This window comes from Drosophila simulans, chromosome 3L (genome assembly GCF_016746395.2).
Source record: "Drosophila simulans strain w501 chromosome 3L, Prin_Dsim_3.1, whole genome shotgun sequence".
In the NCBI taxonomy this organism is placed as follows: Eukaryota; Metazoa; Arthropoda; class Insecta; order Diptera; family Drosophilidae; genus Drosophila; species Drosophila simulans.
The window spans coordinates 8228267-8248836 of record NC_052522.2 but is presented as its reverse complement, the minus strand read 5'-3'; the positions used below and the strand labels follow the sequence as shown (position 1 = coordinate 8248836).

Here is a 20570-nt window from a genome sequence, read left to right as displayed (position 1 = left end):
ACTCGGGGTATTACTATTAACATAACGGCTTTTATATTTAGTCAATATTCTTTATTAAATTTAAGAATAATATTTAAGGATTATAGACTTTCATTTAAAACCTATTTATAGATCAATTTATATTTCATCATGGACTATAAAGTGATTCTATATAGTTTTTAAACATATTATATGTATCCTTACGGTTGTGTCATTTAAATTAAATAGATGTATTTTTTTGTAGGAAGAGAAAGAACTTATATCAATTCTAAATTATATATAATTGATCTGAAATCTTAGTTGCGGTTTTTTGTTCAACAGGATGTGTATTGATGACCCTTTAAACTGCTAGAGATCCTTAAAACTTGCTGAAATACTTAAGATTATTTCAATTATAAGATATTGATATTAATGACCAAATTCAACCCATAGTTATAAAACAATTCAAATTTGCACTTCAAATATTTTTATTCAATCGAAAATCGTTGCTTAGTAGTAAGCAATGCCGGTGTGGTCACGGATCCAGTCCAAGTGGTAGGTCACACGCTGGAAGCCAGCGGGGTGGCCAGCCTGGCAACCGGCTCCCGACACCCAGTTGGTGACTCCCACAAGCTTGCCGCCGTCATGGGTGACCAGAGGACCGCCGGAGTCGCCTCCGCAGGTGCCCTTGCCATCGACCACGCGCACGCAGATGATGTTGTCGCCGACGGTGCCGGTTCCGTAGTAGCTGGCGCACTCGGAGTTGTGGATGATCTGGAGATCGGCGCACTGCATCCAATCGGGCAGGGGGCTGCCGTCGTAGGTGCCACCCCAGCCGCAGGCAACAGCCCACCATTCGTTGTAGTCGTTGTAGCGATCGTTGTAGCTGGGCAGCTCCACCTTGTTCACCATGTGCCAGAAGTCCACGTGAGGGATGCGGATGAGGGCGATGTCAGCGGATCCGTGGGTGATGAAGTTGCCGCTTCCAACCCAGTGGGTGAACTGGGCGTTGGTGCGCCAGGTGGCTCCGAAGTAGACAGTCACGGCATCACCTCCGATGCAGTGCTCGGCGGTAAGGACCCACTCGTTGGAGATGATGGAGCCACCGCACCACCAGCCGCCGCTGAAACCCAGACCGACGGTGTAGGGAGCCTTGCCCTCCTCCGCCGGGTAGCCGTTGGTAATGCGACCCTCGATCTTGCCCACCTTGGGCAGATCCTTGGGGTGCACGACGCTCTCGTACGCCGAGGCGGAGGCCACGGCCAAAGCCAGAATAGTTAGGAACACCTTCATGTTGCAGAAACAACTTGGTCGACTGGAGTTTCGACGCGGCTTTTATAGCTGCAGCCATCGCGAAAATTTGCAACTGATAATATTTCTAACTGAGAGCTGTCCTAAATCAATGCTTAATTATCGCGGTTCCTGTTTGCCAAGTACTTGTGATCGACATTTGGATTTACTGAAGTCATCGTCATAACTATATGACAATTGATTAGGGAATAATCATTAGAAGTGTAGCCTAGAAATAGGCTTATTTAGTTTTAAATGGGTTATTTTAGCATTTGTATGTTTAAGAGTTACTTAAAGTTATAAACTTTTAATGCGAAAACAAATTAATTTGATTTCGTTGCCATTTTAACAAATCGATCATACCAAAAATAACCTCCAAATGAAAACAAGTTGGTTTATTTTTCAATAGTTTTCTAAAAATATATTTTTTTATTATTGTTTAATTTTTTTTTAGTTTTACTGTGATGCGTCTTGACTGTGAGAAAAGTGTGTGAGTGTTCTCTCACACGCACGTACATATAATAAACTATATAGGGGATATGATCGGATTGTTTATGTTGGATACCCGATGTTTCATTTCTTTATAGGCATTGTCGTTTATCATGTACATCGAACACGTTTACTCTTATTTACAAAATATTAATCGATAAAAATGCATCATTTCATGGTTTTCGTTTTTGTTTCGTTTTTTTTTCGGTTACTGGTTTGCCTGGCCAATAATTTAAATAAATTAGAAAATTGCATAAAACTAAGCTAAATGAAGAATCCATTTCGGAGTGTTTTTCAGTGTCTGTTTGTGGTGTGTGTTTTTTTGGGGGGGTATAAATAAATAGTTTTGATGGTTTAGATGAGTAGAATAAATAGTCGAAATGGGGGCGAAGTGTGGGCGGGGTGGTGGTGGTGGTGGTGTGTCCTTTGTGGCGTGTGGTGTCATATGTGGATTGGGGTTGTGCCCAGTGGCTCAATTGACAAACATCACTGGCTCAAAGGGGATCTGGGAAACCCCCTTTGATAGCAAGGTGGCAATTGGGCGTGGCAAGGGCGCAGCTAAGGTCATAATAAATAAATAAATAATTTTTAAATATCCACTTAAATGCTAGGCAAAAATCTTTTCGAATGTTGGGTTGGGTAAAGCGATAGAGTTGAAAGTTTCGGAAGACAGAAGCGGGTCAATCAATTGATGACCGCAAGTGGTTGGAGTGCATATGTTGTGGGTGGTGCAGGTGGCGCAGTCGCCTACCACAGCGGCATGGGGCGTTGCCGGGCCAAGAATGCGGGCAGGCTGGCAGCAGTCGGGGCGGGACAGCCTAAAATATGATAAAAAATAAAAATAAATTAATTATAGATAAAATAATAATTTGTGCAGGTTCCAAAGCTGCCTTGGGCTACTTACGGCACACGGCGCAGGTTTGTTCGTCGGTGCCATCGCCGCAGCCATCCCGTCCGGAGCAGACGATGGCCGTGGAGCGGCACAGTCCGTTGCTGCAGCGGTGCGGGCAGTAGGCGTCCGCCTCCCGCCGACCACCGCCGAGCAGGCCGCCCGCCTCGATGAGGCGCATGAAGAGGTTGGGGAGGGCGCGGGATCCGCACAGATGCGGCGGCTCATCGCTGCCGTCCTTGCAGGACACGATCGCGTTGCAGTACTCGTACTCCGGCAGGCACTCGCCGCTGCCGCAGCGGAAGGTGTGCTCCGGACAGGCGTTGCCGCCCTTCACGCTGCCATCGCAGCCCAGCTCGTCCTCGCCATGTGGACACTGCCGTCGTCCGTCGCACAGCGCAGCGCGCGAGATGCAGCGACCGCTTCGCTGGCAGCGGAAGGATTCCGTGGGGCAGGTCTGGTTGAGGCGGGCGTTGTGGGTGCACTCCTCGTCGGAGGCGTCATTGCAGTCGGCGCGGCCGTCGCACACAAAGAACCATGAGATGCACACGCCACTCGAGCGGCACTGGAATGGAAGTAAAATGCATATATATATTTTATAATGATTTTTATAATCTTTGCGGTGACTTACCTGGAAGGTTCCCGGACTGCATCCGGTTCTCTCGGCGCTGCACTGCGATCCCTCTTCTCCGACAGCGCAATCGCAGACTCCTCGTCTATTGCACACGGTGTGGGGATCAGCCAACTGGCACTGACGATCGCTGCTGCAGGCTAATCCCAGGGAAACTGCTTCGAGGCCCAAATCCACGCGCTTGCGCAATTCTGAACCAGGCTTGATGGCAGCCAGAGAGGCGGAAGGAATGGCTGCTGGAGAAACGGGTTCCGGCGTGGGTTCATCGGCGGTCATCAGGGGCATTAGCGTGGTCACGACAGGAGCAGCGGGCTCCATAAGGGTCACACGACTGGCCAGGCCCAACATGGTCTGGGTGGTGATCTCCACAATGTCAGCGGGATTGGGTGTGGCCTCCTCATGTGGAATGGCATGAGCTGCTGGCTCCTCTTCCTCAATATGGTTGTTGTCCAGTTCCTGCAGACCATCGATGTTGGTGGTGGATTCCAGAACTAGACTTTCGGATTGCAGCTCATTGAAGCGGTGCACATCGGAGTGATCTGTAAGATCGAAGGGCAGTTCCTCGGGCAACGGAGTGTTATATTCTTCGGGCTCGGGCTCTTGGAACTTTTCTGTGGTGGCTTCTTCTGGCAGGGATTCCGTTTCTACTTCCTTAAGGGGCTCCTCCTCATCCTGCTGATGTTCCTCTTGATCCTGCTGGTGCTCCTCTTCATCATCCTGGTGCTCCTCTTCCACGGGCGTTTGCTCCCCTTCACTGGGGATGGGCTGCTCCTCCTCTAGAGCGCTTGGTGGTTCGGTTTTCGCTTCTTCAGATTCTGGGAGAGCTGGGACATCTTCTTCATCCTTAGCTGCCTCTGCAAACAGTTCGGGAATAGCAGTTCCTTGCTCGTTAACCGGTTCCACTTGCTCGGCATGATCCTGGGTCTCATCGGCTTCAGCCTGGAGATCCGAAATGGCTTCATGTGCTTGTTCCTCCTCGTTCTCCGAGTTGGCCTCCACCATGGGAACCGTTTGGGCGGGCTGCTGGCCAAATGGAACAGGGGGCACAGTGCTGTCACCCTCCAACATCAAGTCGCTGAGGATATCAGCAATGCTCTCGCTCTCATGGAAGTTCTGAGGATCATGTTCGGGATCGCGTTCCTCGCTCACAATGGCAATATGTGCATCTGGAGCCTCTGGAGCCAAAGTGGACTCGCGAGAGTCAGATTCTTCCGCTTCAATAGCAGCAGTCGTTTCTTCTGGCTGGGAAAGTTCCTGTAGATGCTCCACGCTGGTATAGTCCATTTCTGGCTTGGCCAACTCCTGTTCCTCCGGAACAGCTTCCTCTTGAACTGGCAAGTCCTCCTCTTCAGGCATAGGTTGTGGTTCCGGGATTAGTTCCTTCTCTTCATTGGGTTCGGCCCCCTGGATAATGTTGTCATTCTCGTTTTTATCGATCGCAACTTCGTCTTGCTCTACGCTAATCTCTGGAGATGTCTGAGCACTTTCACTGGCCTCGGTTTCCGTTTCCACTTCGGGAGCAACCTCCGTCTGAGCAGGTTCCTCGGTGGCTTCCTCCGAGATTTCGGCATCGCTCTTAATTGGCAGCTCTAGCTTGGCCTGGTCCGCATCCACCTGCGACACCTCGTCATTAGTGGGCTCAATTTCTGGCTCTGGCTCTGCCTCTTGAATGCGCTCGGTTATCGCCACTGGCTCCTCCTCGACATGGTCCGCTGTCTGTGGTTCGATCTCCTTCTCGGTGGCTGACGGGGTTTCCAGATCCGCCTGGGGCTCTGCAATTGCTTCCGACACTTCGGGCGTCTTAATTGCATTTGCATTTTCCTCGGGCTCCACCTGCTGCAACTGCTCCTCATGTGCGAGTGCCGCCTCTGCAATCTCCTCCTCATCCTGCTGCTGCTGCTGCTGTTGCTCGGTAAGCTCGGTGGTATTCTCAGCGATTTCTGGTTCCTCTGTGGTCAGCTCTGGTTCTATTTCCACTGGCGCCAATTCATCATCATTTGTTGGGTATGTCAATTGTCCGTGCTCCGCTTCGGTGATTGCCTCCACCTCCTCCTGGTCGTGATCTTGGACTGGTTTCTCCGTTGTGGCTTCATCTGCATCTTGATGCATATCCACCACCTGCTCGGGCTCTTTTTCTTCGATCTCCTCCTGCTCGAGAGCGGCTTGCTCGGTGACTTGGTCTTGATTTAATTGATTGGCTTCATTTAAATCATCTTCGCCACTTGTCGGCTTGATGTCGGCGCTTTGTTCCACCTGATCGATCTCGGATTCCATATCTGGTTTGGCTTCTGTGGCCGGCAGCTCCACTTCTGCGGCTTCGGTCGCTGGCGTTTCTTCTTTTTCTTTTTCTATTTCCATTTCGGTCTGTGGCTCCTCTGGTTTTCCCACCTCGTCGACGTTTTGGCTTTCACTCTCCACCTGGGCTGGCTGTTCGATCTTCAACGCTTCTGTTGGCTCCTCCTGCTTGGGCGGCTCCACCTCATCGTCGTGGCTGGCTACAGCAACATCCAGCTCATGATCTCCAGAGGCCAGATCCTCAGGTGTTTCCTCCTCCGGTATCTCCTCGGCCTCGTCGGCTGCCTTCGTCACACTTTCGATTTCAGCTTCATTAACCGGGATCAGTTCTTCATCGGCCACAGTCTGCGATGTCTCTGGCTCTCCATCCTCCTGCAGCAGCTGCGTCTGGATCTGGGGCTCGGTGCTAGACTCTGCATCAGTCTCGCTCTCGGTATCGATGGGCACCACCCCCTCATTAGTCGCCTGGTGTACTGCCTCCGTCTCCCTCTCATCTTCTGGCTTGGCTGGCTCAACTTCATCCACTGAGGTTTCATAATCGAATTTCATGGTATCGTCGATGGGCGATGAGGCAATCTCTTGACCACCCGAGGCCTCAGCAGCCTCCTCATCCGCTTCGATGGGCACGATTTCAGGTGCTACAGGGGATTCTTCGTGCTCAGGTTGATCCACTGTCAGTTCTGGAGCTTCTGGCTTGTCATTGTGCTCCTCCGTATACTCCTCATCGATCTTGTATGGGTAATCTTCGGTGGGTCCAGCCTCAGTTTCCTGCTCCGCATTAATGGCATCCTCGGTTGGTACATCTGCGGGTGTGAGCAGCTGTTGGACTCCAGTGGTGGCATCTTGTGAGGATTGAGGAAGCTCTGCGTCGCTGGCCTGGGCTATGACCTGCTGATGCTGCTGCTGCTGCTCCTCCTCTTGGTTCTGCTGCTGCTCAATCCTATGTTGTTCCTCCTCTTGATGTTTCTGTTCCTCCTCCTGATGTTGCTGCTCATCTAATTGATTTTGCTGCTGTGTCAGTTCGGTTTCCTCATGAGCCAGGTCCACAGCCTCCAATTTTTCACCATTATCAACCTCAACGACCTCGGGTCTCAGCTTGGTGGTCTCACCATCGTCTTCCTCCAGCGATTGCTCCTCCACGCTGGCGGGCAGCTCATCTTCTAGGAGAATGGGCGCGGGAGTTGTCGTCGTTGTGGTCGTTGTTGTTCTTCTGGTGGTTGTTGTTGGGGCTGGAGTGGTGGTAGTCGTTGTCGTCGTTGTTCTTCTCGTGGTTCTAGTTGTGGGCCTAGGAGTGGTTGTTGTTGTCGTCGTGGTAGTGGTACTGCTAGCTGGCTGCTCTACCTTCTCGACGGCCTGTTCCTGCTTCTGATCCTCCTGATCCGCCGCCGGGGCCACACAGAGACCACCCACCATTTTGGCTGGACTTGTGCACTGGCAGCGTCCGAAGAGATTCGGGATGAGGAAGTCACAGTGGGTGCGGGTGTCGAACATTTGACAGTGGGCGTGGCTGTAGCAAACGGCACCAGGATGGGCAGCTGCGGATGGGGGATAAAGATCGGTCGCGAAAAGTTCTCATGAGATTCTTGTATATTTTCCTGCTCTGATCTAAGTGTTGTGTGTGTGTGGTTTTTGTTAAAGGAGGATGAATGGATGGGATATGTTATTAAGCTAACCGTAAACCGAACTCCAAGCACCAAATGCATATTAAAATCTCATCATCATCATCATGAACAGCCACACCAGAACAAGGAGGAGCTGAAGCCGTCACAAGAACAAGAACAACATCAAAACATTAGCCCGCCTTCGACAAGCCTAATAACCGTCAATAAAGTCAACTGCAACTGCATCAGACGCAACGCATGGCCGAAAGAGAAGTGCAAAGAGTAGCCGAGATTGGTACAGAGGCAAAAAACTATTACAAAACCCAAACAAAAGATAATTTAAAAAAAAAAAAGAAATGAAATTTCTTAATAGCTGCTTTACTGTCAAATAATGTATTTAAGTAAGGACTTACATTTCCCCTTATTTTAAGTTGCAAGGTCACACTGTTTTGTTTTTCTTGAATCAGAGCACACGTTGCCACACTTAATTAATGCATATTAATATAATAAGATTGACACACTTTTTCAAGCACTAAAACCCAATTGTTTTGGAATACTAAGTATATTTTCTTTCTCTGCATCACTGACTAAGAAGGGGATCAGATGGGAACCAGAAGATGACGCTGAAACGTCGGTGACGTCGCCCATTCCCATTACCGTTGCTCATCAGCATTCCACTCGCCGATAACTGGCTAAAAAGAGACGGCGACTCTTGGTTGCACCGATGACTGCGAAGACTGAGCCACCTGCGTGTCTGCCACTGTCCTCCGCTGGAATCTCAGCTCTGACCCACTTTCCGGCCTGCCGCTCCAACTTGTTTTCACTTGTTTCGTTTTTGGCTTGCCAGCTAGCAACTTGCAGCTAGCAACTTGCAGCAAGCAGCTTGCAACTAGCAACTGGCAACTGGCGACATGCCATTTACCATTTCACTGGCCAATGCAGCCACCTGCAGTTGCCCTTTGGGCAGTGTCTGGCCATGGAGATCCATTTCCATTTTCATTTCCACAATATCCCCCAGCTGGCCATTCAATTCGATTGGAATCCGAGCGAGATCATAAATCGCTATACCCTTTTGGATTTCTCGCGGGAATTTCGGCCACACAAAACCGACATTTGTCGGCAAACTCACAAAAGGCTCTGGCATTGGCATTGGCCATTGGGGAACCGGTTGCGAGCGGTGACTCCAAGGCGCATAAAAGGCATACGGCCAGCGTGGCGTATACTTAACGAATGCACCGCCTGACACTGACACTGTGCTCTGAGATCTGCGCTCTGCCATTTCCACTGCCATTGCCATTGCCATTCCAAATGCGAGTAGCTCAAACGTGTCTTGCCGCAGTTTGACACCAATATGGAATCAAACGTGGAGCAGGAAGAATCCAAAGGGGGTTTTCTGCAGACCCCAAACTGTTGGCCCCATCTTTCACTTTTATATAACAGCATTAGAAGCGGTTACACACGGGAAAAAATTTATTATAGTAGTATGCAATGGTATAGCCATTAAATTTGGTTAGGATCTTTATAAATTTCCAAAGTGCAGCAATGCTGTGCAGATTTTCTCCATGTGTAGCCGTATTGTTCCATCTTGGGCATGAGTCGACGCCTCTGATCTGGCCACCAAAAACGATGATCGATAGGCTGGGGGCCAATGCCACGGCCACGGCCACTTAGCGCTGGCCCCGCCCCTTTTTGGGGCAGCTGGTGTGACAGGTTGCATGCATGCGAATCGCTGCACGACTGCCACTGCTAACCTAACCCACTTCGATTACGGCTAAAGCCGCTCTGCGAGATCTCCACGACGCGTGTGAAAATGGGCCAATGGATCTGGGATCTTCGAGATGATCAAGAGCGGTTTGGCACGACGGGCGGGAAGGTAGGCATCATAAACAATAATTTCCATCGAAATCAGCATACATTAAATCGCTGCTTCCTCGGCGTTATTGTGTTTGGTTTGAGTCGCCGCCGGTGGCCGGAATTGAAAAAACTGTGTCAACCGCCTGGCACGCACAGATACTGAGATACAAATGTATCTCAATCTGAACCGGCATTCCTGCGGCTATAATAAGTCTATTTATGCTGTCGGCTTTCATTAGGCGCAAAAGCCAAATGCAATTGCCAGGCAAAAAACTTCAAATAAAACCATAAGACCCAACTTTTTGAGTTCAAATAAAAAAGAAGAGGTTTTAATTAATAGCAGCGATTTGCATTTGGGTGGAAATGAATGGTACTGGTAAATATGAAGTTTTTTTGGCTATTATTATTGTCTTCTTACGGAAGTCGAGTGTTCCACATAATTTGCATGCAATTTGGCATTTGGCGCAATTTAGTTTGAAATGGCCATTCAAGAAAGATTGTTTCGTTTTTCTCTCTTTTTGTTTCTAGCCGCAAATTAACACAGTTTGACTGGCTGCTTTTGTGGGTCATGCGAAATGAAATGGAATTTTTCGGTGGCTTTTGCTTTTGGTCTTTCCTTTCTTTCTATTTTAACTATTTCTTTTTTTTTTTTTGGTTGCAAGGTGTCGCAATGGAAAGTATTTTCCCTGTTTCGGTGTTGCGAAGGTGTTGTTGAGGCAGGAAGAAAGTGAGCCGAGTGGCTGGGGAGAGTGACTAGGAGATTTCCTATGCCTTATATAATGAGTGTCGGGAATGCCATAAATGTTGGCACAAAAGCATGTTGAATACCTTTGGATCCGAAAACAGATCTTAGCAAGAAACCAGTTCCCATCACTTCTCTAAAAGGTGTTCAAGAACCCGTAACCAAATATGTAGCCTATATGGTTTTTACCACGTTTATAAGGCTTTTACATTAAATCAAATTAATAGCTACGTTTATAGGATATTTGTATGAGAACTGACTTGTGGTGGAAGAAATGATTGCTGAACTGCTAGAACTGAGTTTCCATCTCATCTTACGCGTTTTTTTTCCACAATGCACCTGGCTGATCGACGACGTCAGAGTGGTTCACTTTTCCTGCAACTTTGTATGCAGAAGATCTCGATCTGGCTGACAGTCGCAGCCTCCGTTGTTTGGCCGTGTGTCTGGACTATCTGTTCATTATCTGTTTGCCGCACACTGCATATGCTACTTATGCCATACTATACCATACCATTCTATATATATATATATATATATTTGGCATACTTTTTCCCGCTGCCCGAGAAACGGGGAGAGTAGAGTAGACTAAAGAGCCAACCGGGGATGCGAAGGGGGAGTTGTCATATGTGCATATATAACTCATAAAGATCGGAGGAGATGCAGATGGAGGAAGTGGCTCATTGTTGGTGGTGCTGGTTGGTGGATGGTGGATGTTGGCTCGTTAAGAGCGGCTGGCTACCAAACACAAAAACGGGTAACCGAATGAGCCAATCCCGGAATGGGCTTGGGCCCATTGGATGGGTTAAGGTGCATGGGAAACTGGAACAAGTGGCTAAATGGAAAGCCTGACAAGCCAACAAAATCTGGCACACCACTTGCTTCACTTGACCCGACGGCTGAGCAGAATGGCGATGGGATGAAGTGAATGGCCAATCCCAAATGTGGCAGCATTTTTGTCAACTGCATACAAAAGTTTTTGGCTTCTCTTTCTCCGGGAATTCCACCGATCAGTTATCCTACTCTTCAGATATATGTACATATATATACAGAGATTTTTTCTCCATCTCATTCCAGCTAAGAACTAATTGGACTTGCCTGGACTTTCTTTTCTTTTTTGCATTGGTCGCTAATCAGTGCAATTTAATTACGAGTCGAGGCAATTAGCCATGTAAAGTAGCCAAAGATACAAATCAAAATGGGGAGCTCTTGGCTTTTGAGGGGCAGGAAAAGGCTGCCCTGGCAGGATGTCTCTGGTGAAAGGTTCACTCCTCTCTATCTCTCTTTACAATTCTCTGGCCTCCTCTTTCTTTTATTGTGTTTTTGGTGAAAGTATCTCATAAATGACTGGCTTGCCACTTCTTGCACTTGCCACAAATTCACCTCTACACACGAAACAATTGAGAGAGGCGAATATCCCATTAGTCTTTATCGCCAGTTTATGCAGATCTGAATAAGTTCTGGTTTGAATTGCTGCCTAACTTAGTAATTGGTTATATCATCAAAGTCACTAAGAACAAACTTATGATAGATATCCTCCACATTTATTTCCGTGTACCTTTACCTCATTCCACACACTGCTGACCAACTGCATTCTTTGTCATTAAAATTACGCTTAATTAAATACCTAGCCCACTCTCTACCTGCTGTCCTGCCTGCCACGCCTCCTTCTGCACACTTAAAAGTATTTATATTGAGCTCTTATGCTATATAATTAAGTCAGCAGCTAGTGAGGGGGGATACCGGAGTGAGGGGATTACTACTGTGCAACATCAGGTGAATGGCAATGACACGAACTGCGCCAGATGCAGTGCCTCCATGTCCACGATCGTGCCTCATTGCTCTGCTTTTGGCGTGTTTAAACTTCAAGAAGTCGATGCATGGTGTGGAGTAGTGGTAGGGGAGGAGGAAGAGGAAGAGGAAAGGGGTAGAGGGGATAACCCCATCGTATGGCCTCTCGATTCTAGTCAACATTCTAATCAGATTAACGCCACTTGGCGCCAATGTGCCAAAAGGAAGTGAACCGAATTCAAACTAGATTGCAATCAGCGCAGGGATGGCAGCAGCCCGAAGTCCCTAAGATTAACATTTTATTGAACCTGAAGAGCCTCTTATTCTCAGTCACTGTTTTCAGAAAATGCAGTCACTAGACTCTAAAACTAAACTCTTAAAGAAAATAGCATTTCTCTAAATTATTCCAGAATAATTTCTTTTATCTTTACCCATAAATTTGAGCCATAAGAACCTGACTTTCTGTCCTTCTTAGTGTGTAGTCACTAGATGAGTCACATGCCAATGATTTATTTCCAAGTGAGCCAAATGAGTCACTTGCCTATATTCGTGGCCCAAAGCCCTAGGCGATTTCAGTTGCATCTTGGACTGGAGCCAAGAATCTGAAAATGTATCTTTCACACATCGCAGTGCGCAAACAGAAACACAAACACTTGGCTAAGAGAGATCGAAGTCAAACATTTACATTTACATTTTACATTTAACGTTTAACGTTCAACGTTTAAGCCTTTTCACGTTCAACGATCTGCAGTTGGTGGTGTCTGAAGTTTCCACCAGGCTGTTGGCCAGTTCTCGGAAGATTAACCAATTATGCGTATAATTAGTGACACGATTGTCTCGTTTGGTCGGTGTATTTTCATCGTTATTGTTATTGTTACACAGCCATTTTCAGTGTTATGCCCGTGTTAATTGCCAGTGTCAAGTGCCGAGAAATAGGAAATGGGAGTGTATACCCCATGCTATATATACGTATATATATATGTATGCAAGGACTATATGCTGGGCATTGCGTGACATTCCAGGGTAATACGAGAAATGATAAGCAATCAGAGATGGGGATTATTAGTCGGCTGCCCGGCTGTCCGTTTATTGCAATACACCAAAAGACCGCATGCCAAACAGTTAATTGTATTATCTACGTGTAGTATATGAGTAAGTAGTCCCGGGCAATCTGGTGAGGATTAGGGCCACAATAGCTGGCCGGCGGTCGGCTGATACTTACGTCCCAGACAGGTGTGCTTGCGGAACTGCAGGAATCCCTCGACGCAGCGGCATGCCCCCTCCAGACAACTGCTATTGGCCACCTTCATGGAGCACTGCTCGCTCAGCTGGCAGTCGCCGCCAAGGAGCTGGGCTGCAAATCAAAGAGAAATAAGAAATACCATTAAAAATCCACTAAAGTCTTGTTTTAATATCCCCCCAATTCGATGGAAACGTTTCTTGGTAATACATAATGATTCCGCAGAAGACATGATAGCTTCAAATTATGTTTAAACGCCTCATTAGGCAGAAAATTCAAAATTTCTATGGATTTATTTTAGTGAGCTACTAAAACCAATCTAAATACGAACAACGCTTGATTTTAAGCTGGGAAGTACGTATTATTTAGAATACAACTTGATCATCATAAATTCCAGACATCGCTCACGATTTGCATTACTAATTTCGAGTCAGGAAATCGTTAGAATTGTTTTCTCTGTGTAAAGAAAGTCGCAGTGAGTGCATCTAACGGTTCCTCTGTGGACAAACACACACAGATACATCTCCATCTCCGCCCCATTGTTTGCCCGACAAACATTCTGTACTCCCACTTTGGGGTTAGCCAAAGATTGACTTTGCCTACTTACATGACAAACAGCGCTTGGAATCCAACTGGACGAAGTAGGGGGCGCACTCGCAATATCCGAGGGCGGAGCAGCTGCTGCCCTTGATGAAATCCGTGCAGTCCATGTCATGCTGGCACTTGTCGCCCAGCTCCAGGGATCGACTCGCGTCCACCACTGTGAAGATGATCAGCAGCTGAAAGGAATGCAGAATGTGGAAATTAGACTAGTTCGTATGAATGATCAAGTAAAAGTGTGATGAAAATGGGATGATCATGATATTAACTCAACCAAAAAAGATATGTGATCAAATTAGAAATACTCCAACAATATACAAAACTATGCAGTGGGGATTGGAATGTAATTGGAATGTAAATCTTTACTAAAGTTATATCCGGCACTTAAGTAAGCCCGATTTCCATAAATGCTCTTATATTAAGTTTATTAACTTAAGATTGCGAATATCTGTAATTTGGAAATTGCACATTTAGCTCACATAACACATATTTCCCAGGAATGTCGAACCCATCCATATGATTACCTTCTTATAGGAAGCTGCAATCAGAGCAGCCAGAAATGACTTAACGACCTGAACTTTATGCAATCGCCTGGGATCTGTGATCAGTTATTTATTACATCACTTAATTCTTTCAATTAGGTGCCCAGCTTTGCATAGACCGTGATTAAGTCGGGCATGGAGAACCATCCGAAACCGAAATGAGCCAACAAATTGGCCGGCATGACCGACCAAGTCTTGACCAAGTCTGCTTGGAGCGGCGAACAAATTGCCCGAGTACACGGAATTATGTACCTGTGGGCCAAATGTCCGACGAAAGAGCCGTAAAATCCGTAGTTAATCGTAGCAGATCATACAAGCTGCGGTTTCTTCTTACAATTTTTCTACCATTCTTTTTTTTTTGCTTTATGAATGAAGTGCGATGTGTGTAAAAGTATCTTCTGGTATCTACGGCATCTGCGAGCTGTGCTTTTGTTGTGACGCAGACACACAGTTAACGTTATATCAGATGCTACAAAGATACTCCAGCCGGAGTTGTAAAACAGAATTAACAGTTGCCTGAGCACCGAGCACACGCCCATCCACGCGAAGGTGGGGTGGTATACTCGTATGGCCCAAGATCTATAATTAAAAAAAATAAAAAAAAACAAGAAAGAAACAAACAAGGGTACCCACTGCCAACTACCACACCTCATGTGTGTTTTTGGGCTCTTTTGTTGCTAGTCTGTTTTTGGTTTTTGTTTTTGCTTTGCAGTTAGAACTGGCTAATAAATAAGCTGAATTTTGTGGCCATCGCTGGGTGCAATGTACTTTCTGCTCATCGCGAATGAGCGCCACACACCATTAATTACAAGCCCGGCCTTTGGGACTACCATTACCTAACCGAAACCAAAACCAAAACAGATACGGATACGAGTTTGGTAACTGGGCATCTTCTAAAGGCGTTCTCGTTCTGGGTTTTTGGTTTTTGCATACTGCCAAAACGGTACCACGAACTCCCCCACCTTTGGTTACCATTTTCTGAAATTCTGTTTAAATTTGTTAACACATTAAATCCAATGATTACATAAAGTTAGGTGGAAATTCCCCGGTTTCGTTTAATTGGTAGGAACTCTTCGTTTTGGATTCCAATGCCACAGACACGCAACTCCTGAGCATTTCGTACAAGTTGAGACATTAAAATCACAGTTAGGATCGTTTGGCGAAATGCAACTTTGTTAGCTATTCCTAATTGTGATAAATGGTTATGTGAAATTGTTGCTAAGAAAACTTGGAAATGCACAAATGGATACCATCTGAAAGTGATCCTCAGATGTTTCTGGTTCTGTCTACAAAGATATGTTGATTTTATAGTACTGATGTTAGTTAATTGTTGAAATCCTTCCGTTTGTTGTTTAAATTCAAAGTATTTTTTTTATTTTCTACATGATTGATTTGATCACTCCTTTCAATAGCTTTCCCCAAACACATTTATTTCACTGTTATGATCATCAAATTGGGTTTATTGAATACTAAACCATTAGCACTACTCCTTAGCTTCGTGTTCAATAACAATAAATAAATAAACTACACCACATAATCCCCATTGAGAGGTGTTTTCCTCGAGTCTCGAGATCATTTCGCCACTCATTCGGTGCTCCTCTATTCAAAACAACACTCGCAGGCACTCCACAAGACCCATTGAAAATCCGAGGAGTATCGCTCAATGGGAGCAGCAATACAAACAAGACCTCGAATGGGGGAAAAGTATCTGTATCCGAATAGGAATTGGAATTGGAATTGGAATTGGTATCGCACACAACCGCAGAACAAGAAATGAAACCGCTCAAGCTCGGCGGCATCAATAAAATGTCAATAAACAGAGAAGAAATTGTTTAATTACGCTTTCGAGAGGCTTTCGAGCACGAGGCACTGGCACAGGCACTAAATAGAATAAAGAGAATGTGTTGGCCATTGTGTCCGAGTTTGTTGTTTCGTTTTGACCCAATAACTCCGGGGTTACTTTCGTTATTGGCCACCGCATTGTCATCCAAAACGAACAGCGCGTAAACAAAGATCTGCAGGCGGATTGCTAATAACCGTCAGCCCATGTCCACCTCACCATTTGTAATCCTCCGCCGGGCCATTCGTCTTCCTGGCCAAAAGGTCCGGTCTTTAAGGCCCAAGCTGCCAAAACCCCATTCATCACCTGCGGCGAACTGACTTGGCTTATTTATTTTGCTGCCTATTTTTTTGTGGATACTGTTTTTTTGGGTTTACGACCAGCCTGTGCTAATGAAGACCCGTTGCAGTGGCATATTTTCTTTTTTTTTTTTTTTGGTTTCTGCAGTCATTGTAATTTAGAATCGTAAAAGAACAGCAAGAAAAGCTCGGCTCAGCAGCAGCGAAAAAAAAGGAGTAGATAAGTTTTCGTGTTTTACAAATTACTTTCGTACTCTTTTAATGATCGTCGGGCGCCAGACCGTCTGGTGACCTTTGGCCGGTCCGAATGCAGGTGGAGCGCCCAGATGCAGCGGCTCTTGCTGCCTTGCTGGCCAACTACTGGGCCTTCTGGCCATCTACTGGCTTCTCTGGCTCTTCTGGCCAAGACTTAATGCACTTGGCTCGAAATGGGTTGAATGGGCCGGCCGAGGGCAGCAGCGGACCATAATAACAAACAACATCGAAACGGATAAATTGTTTGTTAGTCTTGGCTGGAGTGAAAAAAAAAAAACTGCTGGAAGGAAATTTTCTCTCAAGTACTGGAGTTGAGGAGCCCTTGGCCGATTGCTTTCTACCAAACATATTCCATTGATTTAGCACCATGAATAGATTGTGCATCGCATGGGAAACTCTTATTCAATTACAAAAAAATAGATTGCAAATTGAATTTACATTTTTTATATGCAAATGCCAGCTTTGCTAAATAAATTAGCACAAAGAAAAGTAGAAAAATTCTATGATATTTAGAAGAACATTTAAATCAGAAAGTTAGTTAACAGATAATACCATTTATATTACTTTAATTCATATTTCTTGGGTTTAATAAACTAACCAGATCTAGAATATAATCGCTCAATCTCAGCACACTTCCTTTGCATTAAGTCTGCACTTTTCCTGGAATCCCAAAATAGCCAGAAAATTCAATAGAATCGTTTATTAATAGACAAACTAGTTCCCATAGTACACCCATAATGACTCTTCCCGCAGTAATAATGATTAAGTGGCGGGCAATGAAATTTTATGAAGCAAATAATTCACTAAACTTAATGCCCACTCTCGAGCTTTTTTTTGTTTTCTCTTGGGATGAAGTTCGGTCCAGTGGAGCAGAGGCAACGAAGACTCCCACCTTTTATTAGATTAATTTGCCCACATTACTCAGTCGGTGAAGTGGCGACCCCCAACCGAACAGAACCGACATCATCATGATCTTCGACGCCTGCCCAGCCATCATCTATCAGCAACAATTTGACCCAATGGCCGACTTCACAGCTCTTTACACACGAGGAGGAGAACAACTATCTTGGGGAGCAGCGGCCCACGATTGAAGTGAGCCCACGCGATGAAAGAGTCGAAAATTGTGCCAAAAAATCTCAAAAATTAATCTTTTGTTTAAGAAAGCGAAAAAGTGCCTAACAATGGAGCTCGGAACTGACCGGGTGACAAACATTTGCTTTGGCTGCTCTTTGTGGAGCAATTTGAATTGGCAACGCCCCAAATGATGATTTTTGTGTGGGAGAGTGCAATTTGATTTTTTGTCGGTAGTTCTTCTTTTTTTTTTTGCCTTTTTTGGCCTTAGATGAGTTGACTTACCGCTAAGAGCCGCTTAACCGTAAAAGCGTTTCCATTGAGCATTGCGATCGCAGGTTGCTTTCTCGATGTTGCCGACTGCCTCGCAGTCGCCGTCATTGCCGCTTCTGAATCTCCAAAGAAGCTGCTTTGGATCTCCCTGGGAAGGCTTTTCTCGCTTTTCCCTCCTTTTGTGTGTTTTCTTTTTGTTTTTTCGATTTTTCAGCCGCTTTTCTTGGGTTATTTTCCTGTAGCTGGTATTCCTCTCGTTGCAGTCGTAAATATATGTTTTTCGCTGTGGAAAGGAGTCAGTGTGGTGGTGGTGAGGGGAGGCTTGACTTAAACTCTGAACTTTGAGGGTCAAAAACGGAACGAAAAGGTTTCTTCTCCTTCATTTCATTTCTTTAATTTTTTTTCTTTCTTTTTGGGTAAAGGAAATGCGCCCCACTAACAAGCAACACACAAAAATGAGGGAAATAATAATAATAATAATTTCTGTTTTATTATTTTGCAGTTGAACCGGCCGGCTTGCGGCTCACACGCCCCTCATTCGCATTCAATGGGCATTCGAGCGGTGCGCGCTGTCGCTCCACTTTAAAACGAAAGACTTAGGCAGCGAACTTGCGCGGCAGCCGAAGAAAACCCGAAAATGGGAAATTAACACCTGAACCACCACCTAGCTCTTGTTTGGGCCACTAGGCCCTAAAACTTATTTCGTTTATTTATCTCGACCGCCGTCTTTTGGTTTTTTTTTCGTTTTTTTTCTTGGCTTTGCTATTTTCACTTGCTGTGACGACCTTTGCCTGTCTCCCTCTCTCTCGTTCAGTTTTTTATATATTTTTTTTTGGAATTTGGGTAACGTTTTTGTTGCCGTCGTTGTATCTGTTCGCTGCTGCTGCCGCTGTTATAAAATTTCATTTTATTGCAATGCATGAGTCTGGGCCGAAGAGTTCGAGACTAGAAGACTGGGTCTGAGAATGTGGCGCTCTAGGGCATTACCGTTAGGCGGCTGAGAAGAACATCACAAAAAAAAAAAAAAAAACTGAGCTCTGTGCCGATATAAAACATCTACTAACTCCAGCAGTTTTATAACTTAATAAAAAAATGTGAAAAAAGGAAGGGAAAACGGAGCTGACAATGAGGCAGTGCCTAAGAGTTCGATTTAAATTGGTCTAAGGTGAGATGGCCTGAGAACTAGTCGCTGCACAGAGAAAAACGTATGTGCTATCTTTAGAAGCTGAATATATAATTGAAATTAATCTAGAAGAAAGAAAATGGGGTTCCCTTTATTTAAGTTTAAATGCATGGATAAGGATAACTTGAGCCATTAGGCCACGTTTAGTCTTTTGAAACTTTATGGAAGAATCCTAATATCAAAGTTTGTAGGCATTGTTTTTTGAAAAAAGGGAAGTTCAACATATTTAACCAATAGTTATGACCATATACTTTTCTACTTCTGGATAAAGAATAATTTTTTAACCAAGCGAAAATATTAATAGTAATATTTTTCATTTGGTCAAGAGGCCAGTTGGTGGTGGGTGTGTCTGGACAACTGGCCGACTCAGTTTGGTGACCCAGTCAGCCATGGAGATGCTGATACAGATGCAGATGCAGATGGACGATGCAAATGGAACTGGAGATGGCGGAGATCTTCCGCAATCGATCAGCATGTGCAAAGTGTTGGGCTGGCGACCGCAAAAGAGCGGGTCGCTGGCAAAGGGGATCAGCATTTTTAGTTTGCGGTTTTTGCGCTTGGTCTATCGGTCGCTGGGTCGTCATCAATGCGATGCGAGGCGATGCGATGGCATAAGATGGGTTGGGATGCGGTGCACCGAGAGCCAAATGCAACAGCCTGGCTAAGAAGCTGGCCGAGAGACACTCAGACACTCAGACACAAGGCAGCAAAAGCAAAAAGCAGCGCGATTCTAGCACCGTTATGCACCCAATATGGCGACTCCACCGCCAGCACATGTGCCAGTGGAGCTGGAGCTGGAGCTGAAGTTGGAGCTGAAGCCAAAGTTAAAGCCAGATCCGAGCTGATGCTGGACTCGCTTTGGGTGCATCTGCATCTGTTCGGTTCGGTTTGGTTTTGGTTCGGCTGGGTTCTGTGCGCTGTGTGTTCTGGTGCTGGTGCCACTGCCACTGCATCTCCAACCGCATCTGCAGCAAACTGGACAGGAGAACGCTGCACTGTCTTCACTTGACTGCCTTCCCATGTATGTTTGTCTATCTGGACGCTCGCTGTTTGTTTGTTTGTTGGTTGGTTCGTTGTTTGGTTGGTTGGTTGGTTGCTTAGTTGGTTTGTTTGTTTGTTTTTCTGGCGAGTGTGTCTGTGCGCAAGAAACTGACTGAAATTACACTCAGTTGGCCCGATGGCCGCGCCTTAGTCCAATTCCAAAAAATATCCCTCGATCATTATTATTATTATTATCAGTATTATTATTTCCTTCAATATTTTTGTGCGCTCGCTTGTTTCATATTCATAGAACCATTGTTTTAGCTACCGTTTTACTGGATTATCGTTTGTCACACGCGACGCGGCACTTTTGCTATATATTTGCAGTTTGGAAAACGTTTTGGGCTCAGGTCTTGAGTTTAGTGTGCAAAGTGCAGCCACATCACACGAAGATGAGCTGAGCTGGGCACGTCCGCACGTAACGATGGTCAGCAACGAACTGAAGAGGAGCCAGCCAGCCACGGACTTAAAGAACCAAGACAAGCAGCCGCGCGCTCGCAGTCGCGCCGCAGCAGCAACATCCGCAGCAGCAGCAACAGCAGCAGCAACATCAGCAGCAACAACAACAGCAACACGCGGCGAACTCTTGGCTGAAAAGCGAGCTTTTGGCCAAAGTCAAAGTCAAGGCAGCGAAGCTTTTGAAGACACGACAAGTGCCGAGCTCTTGGATTCACATGGTTGCTGTTGCT

The 20570-nt window shown here is 45.9% G+C and overlaps 2 protein-coding genes across 3 annotated transcripts; both read right to left on the bottom strand.

The window, feature by feature from the left end:
- Positions 1-428: 428 nt before the first annotated feature.
- On the bottom strand, positions 429-1277 carry LOC27206286 (serine protease 1). The gene has a single exon (XM_016171099.2). The coding sequence runs from the start codon at positions 1249-1251 to the stop codon at positions 469-471; it is 783 nt and encodes a 260-aa protein (XP_016030986.1). The 5' UTR covers positions 1252-1277; the 3' UTR covers positions 429-468.
- A 365-nt stretch (positions 1278-1642) lies between these two features.
- Positions 1643-20356, bottom strand: LOC6739625 (fibrous sheath CABYR-binding protein). Of its 2 annotated transcripts, XM_016174355.3 has the most exons (7): positions 20150-20356; positions 17670-17940; positions 13385-13556; positions 12760-12891; positions 3258-7087; positions 2642-3191; positions 1643-2555 (listed from the first exon to the last, which is right to left on the bottom strand). In XM_016174355.3, exons 2-7 carry the CDS (start codon positions 17763-17765, stop codon positions 2485-2487), a joined length of 4851 nt encoding a protein of 1616 aa, XP_016030984.1. In that variant the 5' UTR covers positions 17766-17940; positions 20150-20356; the 3' UTR covers positions 1643-2484. The 2 variants fall into 2 exon arrangements, with proteins under 2 accessions (XP_016030984.1, XP_044778786.1); XM_044922851.1 differs by lacking the exons at positions 12760-12891; positions 13385-13556; positions 17670-17940; positions 20150-20356 and adding an exon at positions 7226-7384.
- Between the last annotated feature and the right edge of the window lie 214 nt (positions 20357-20570).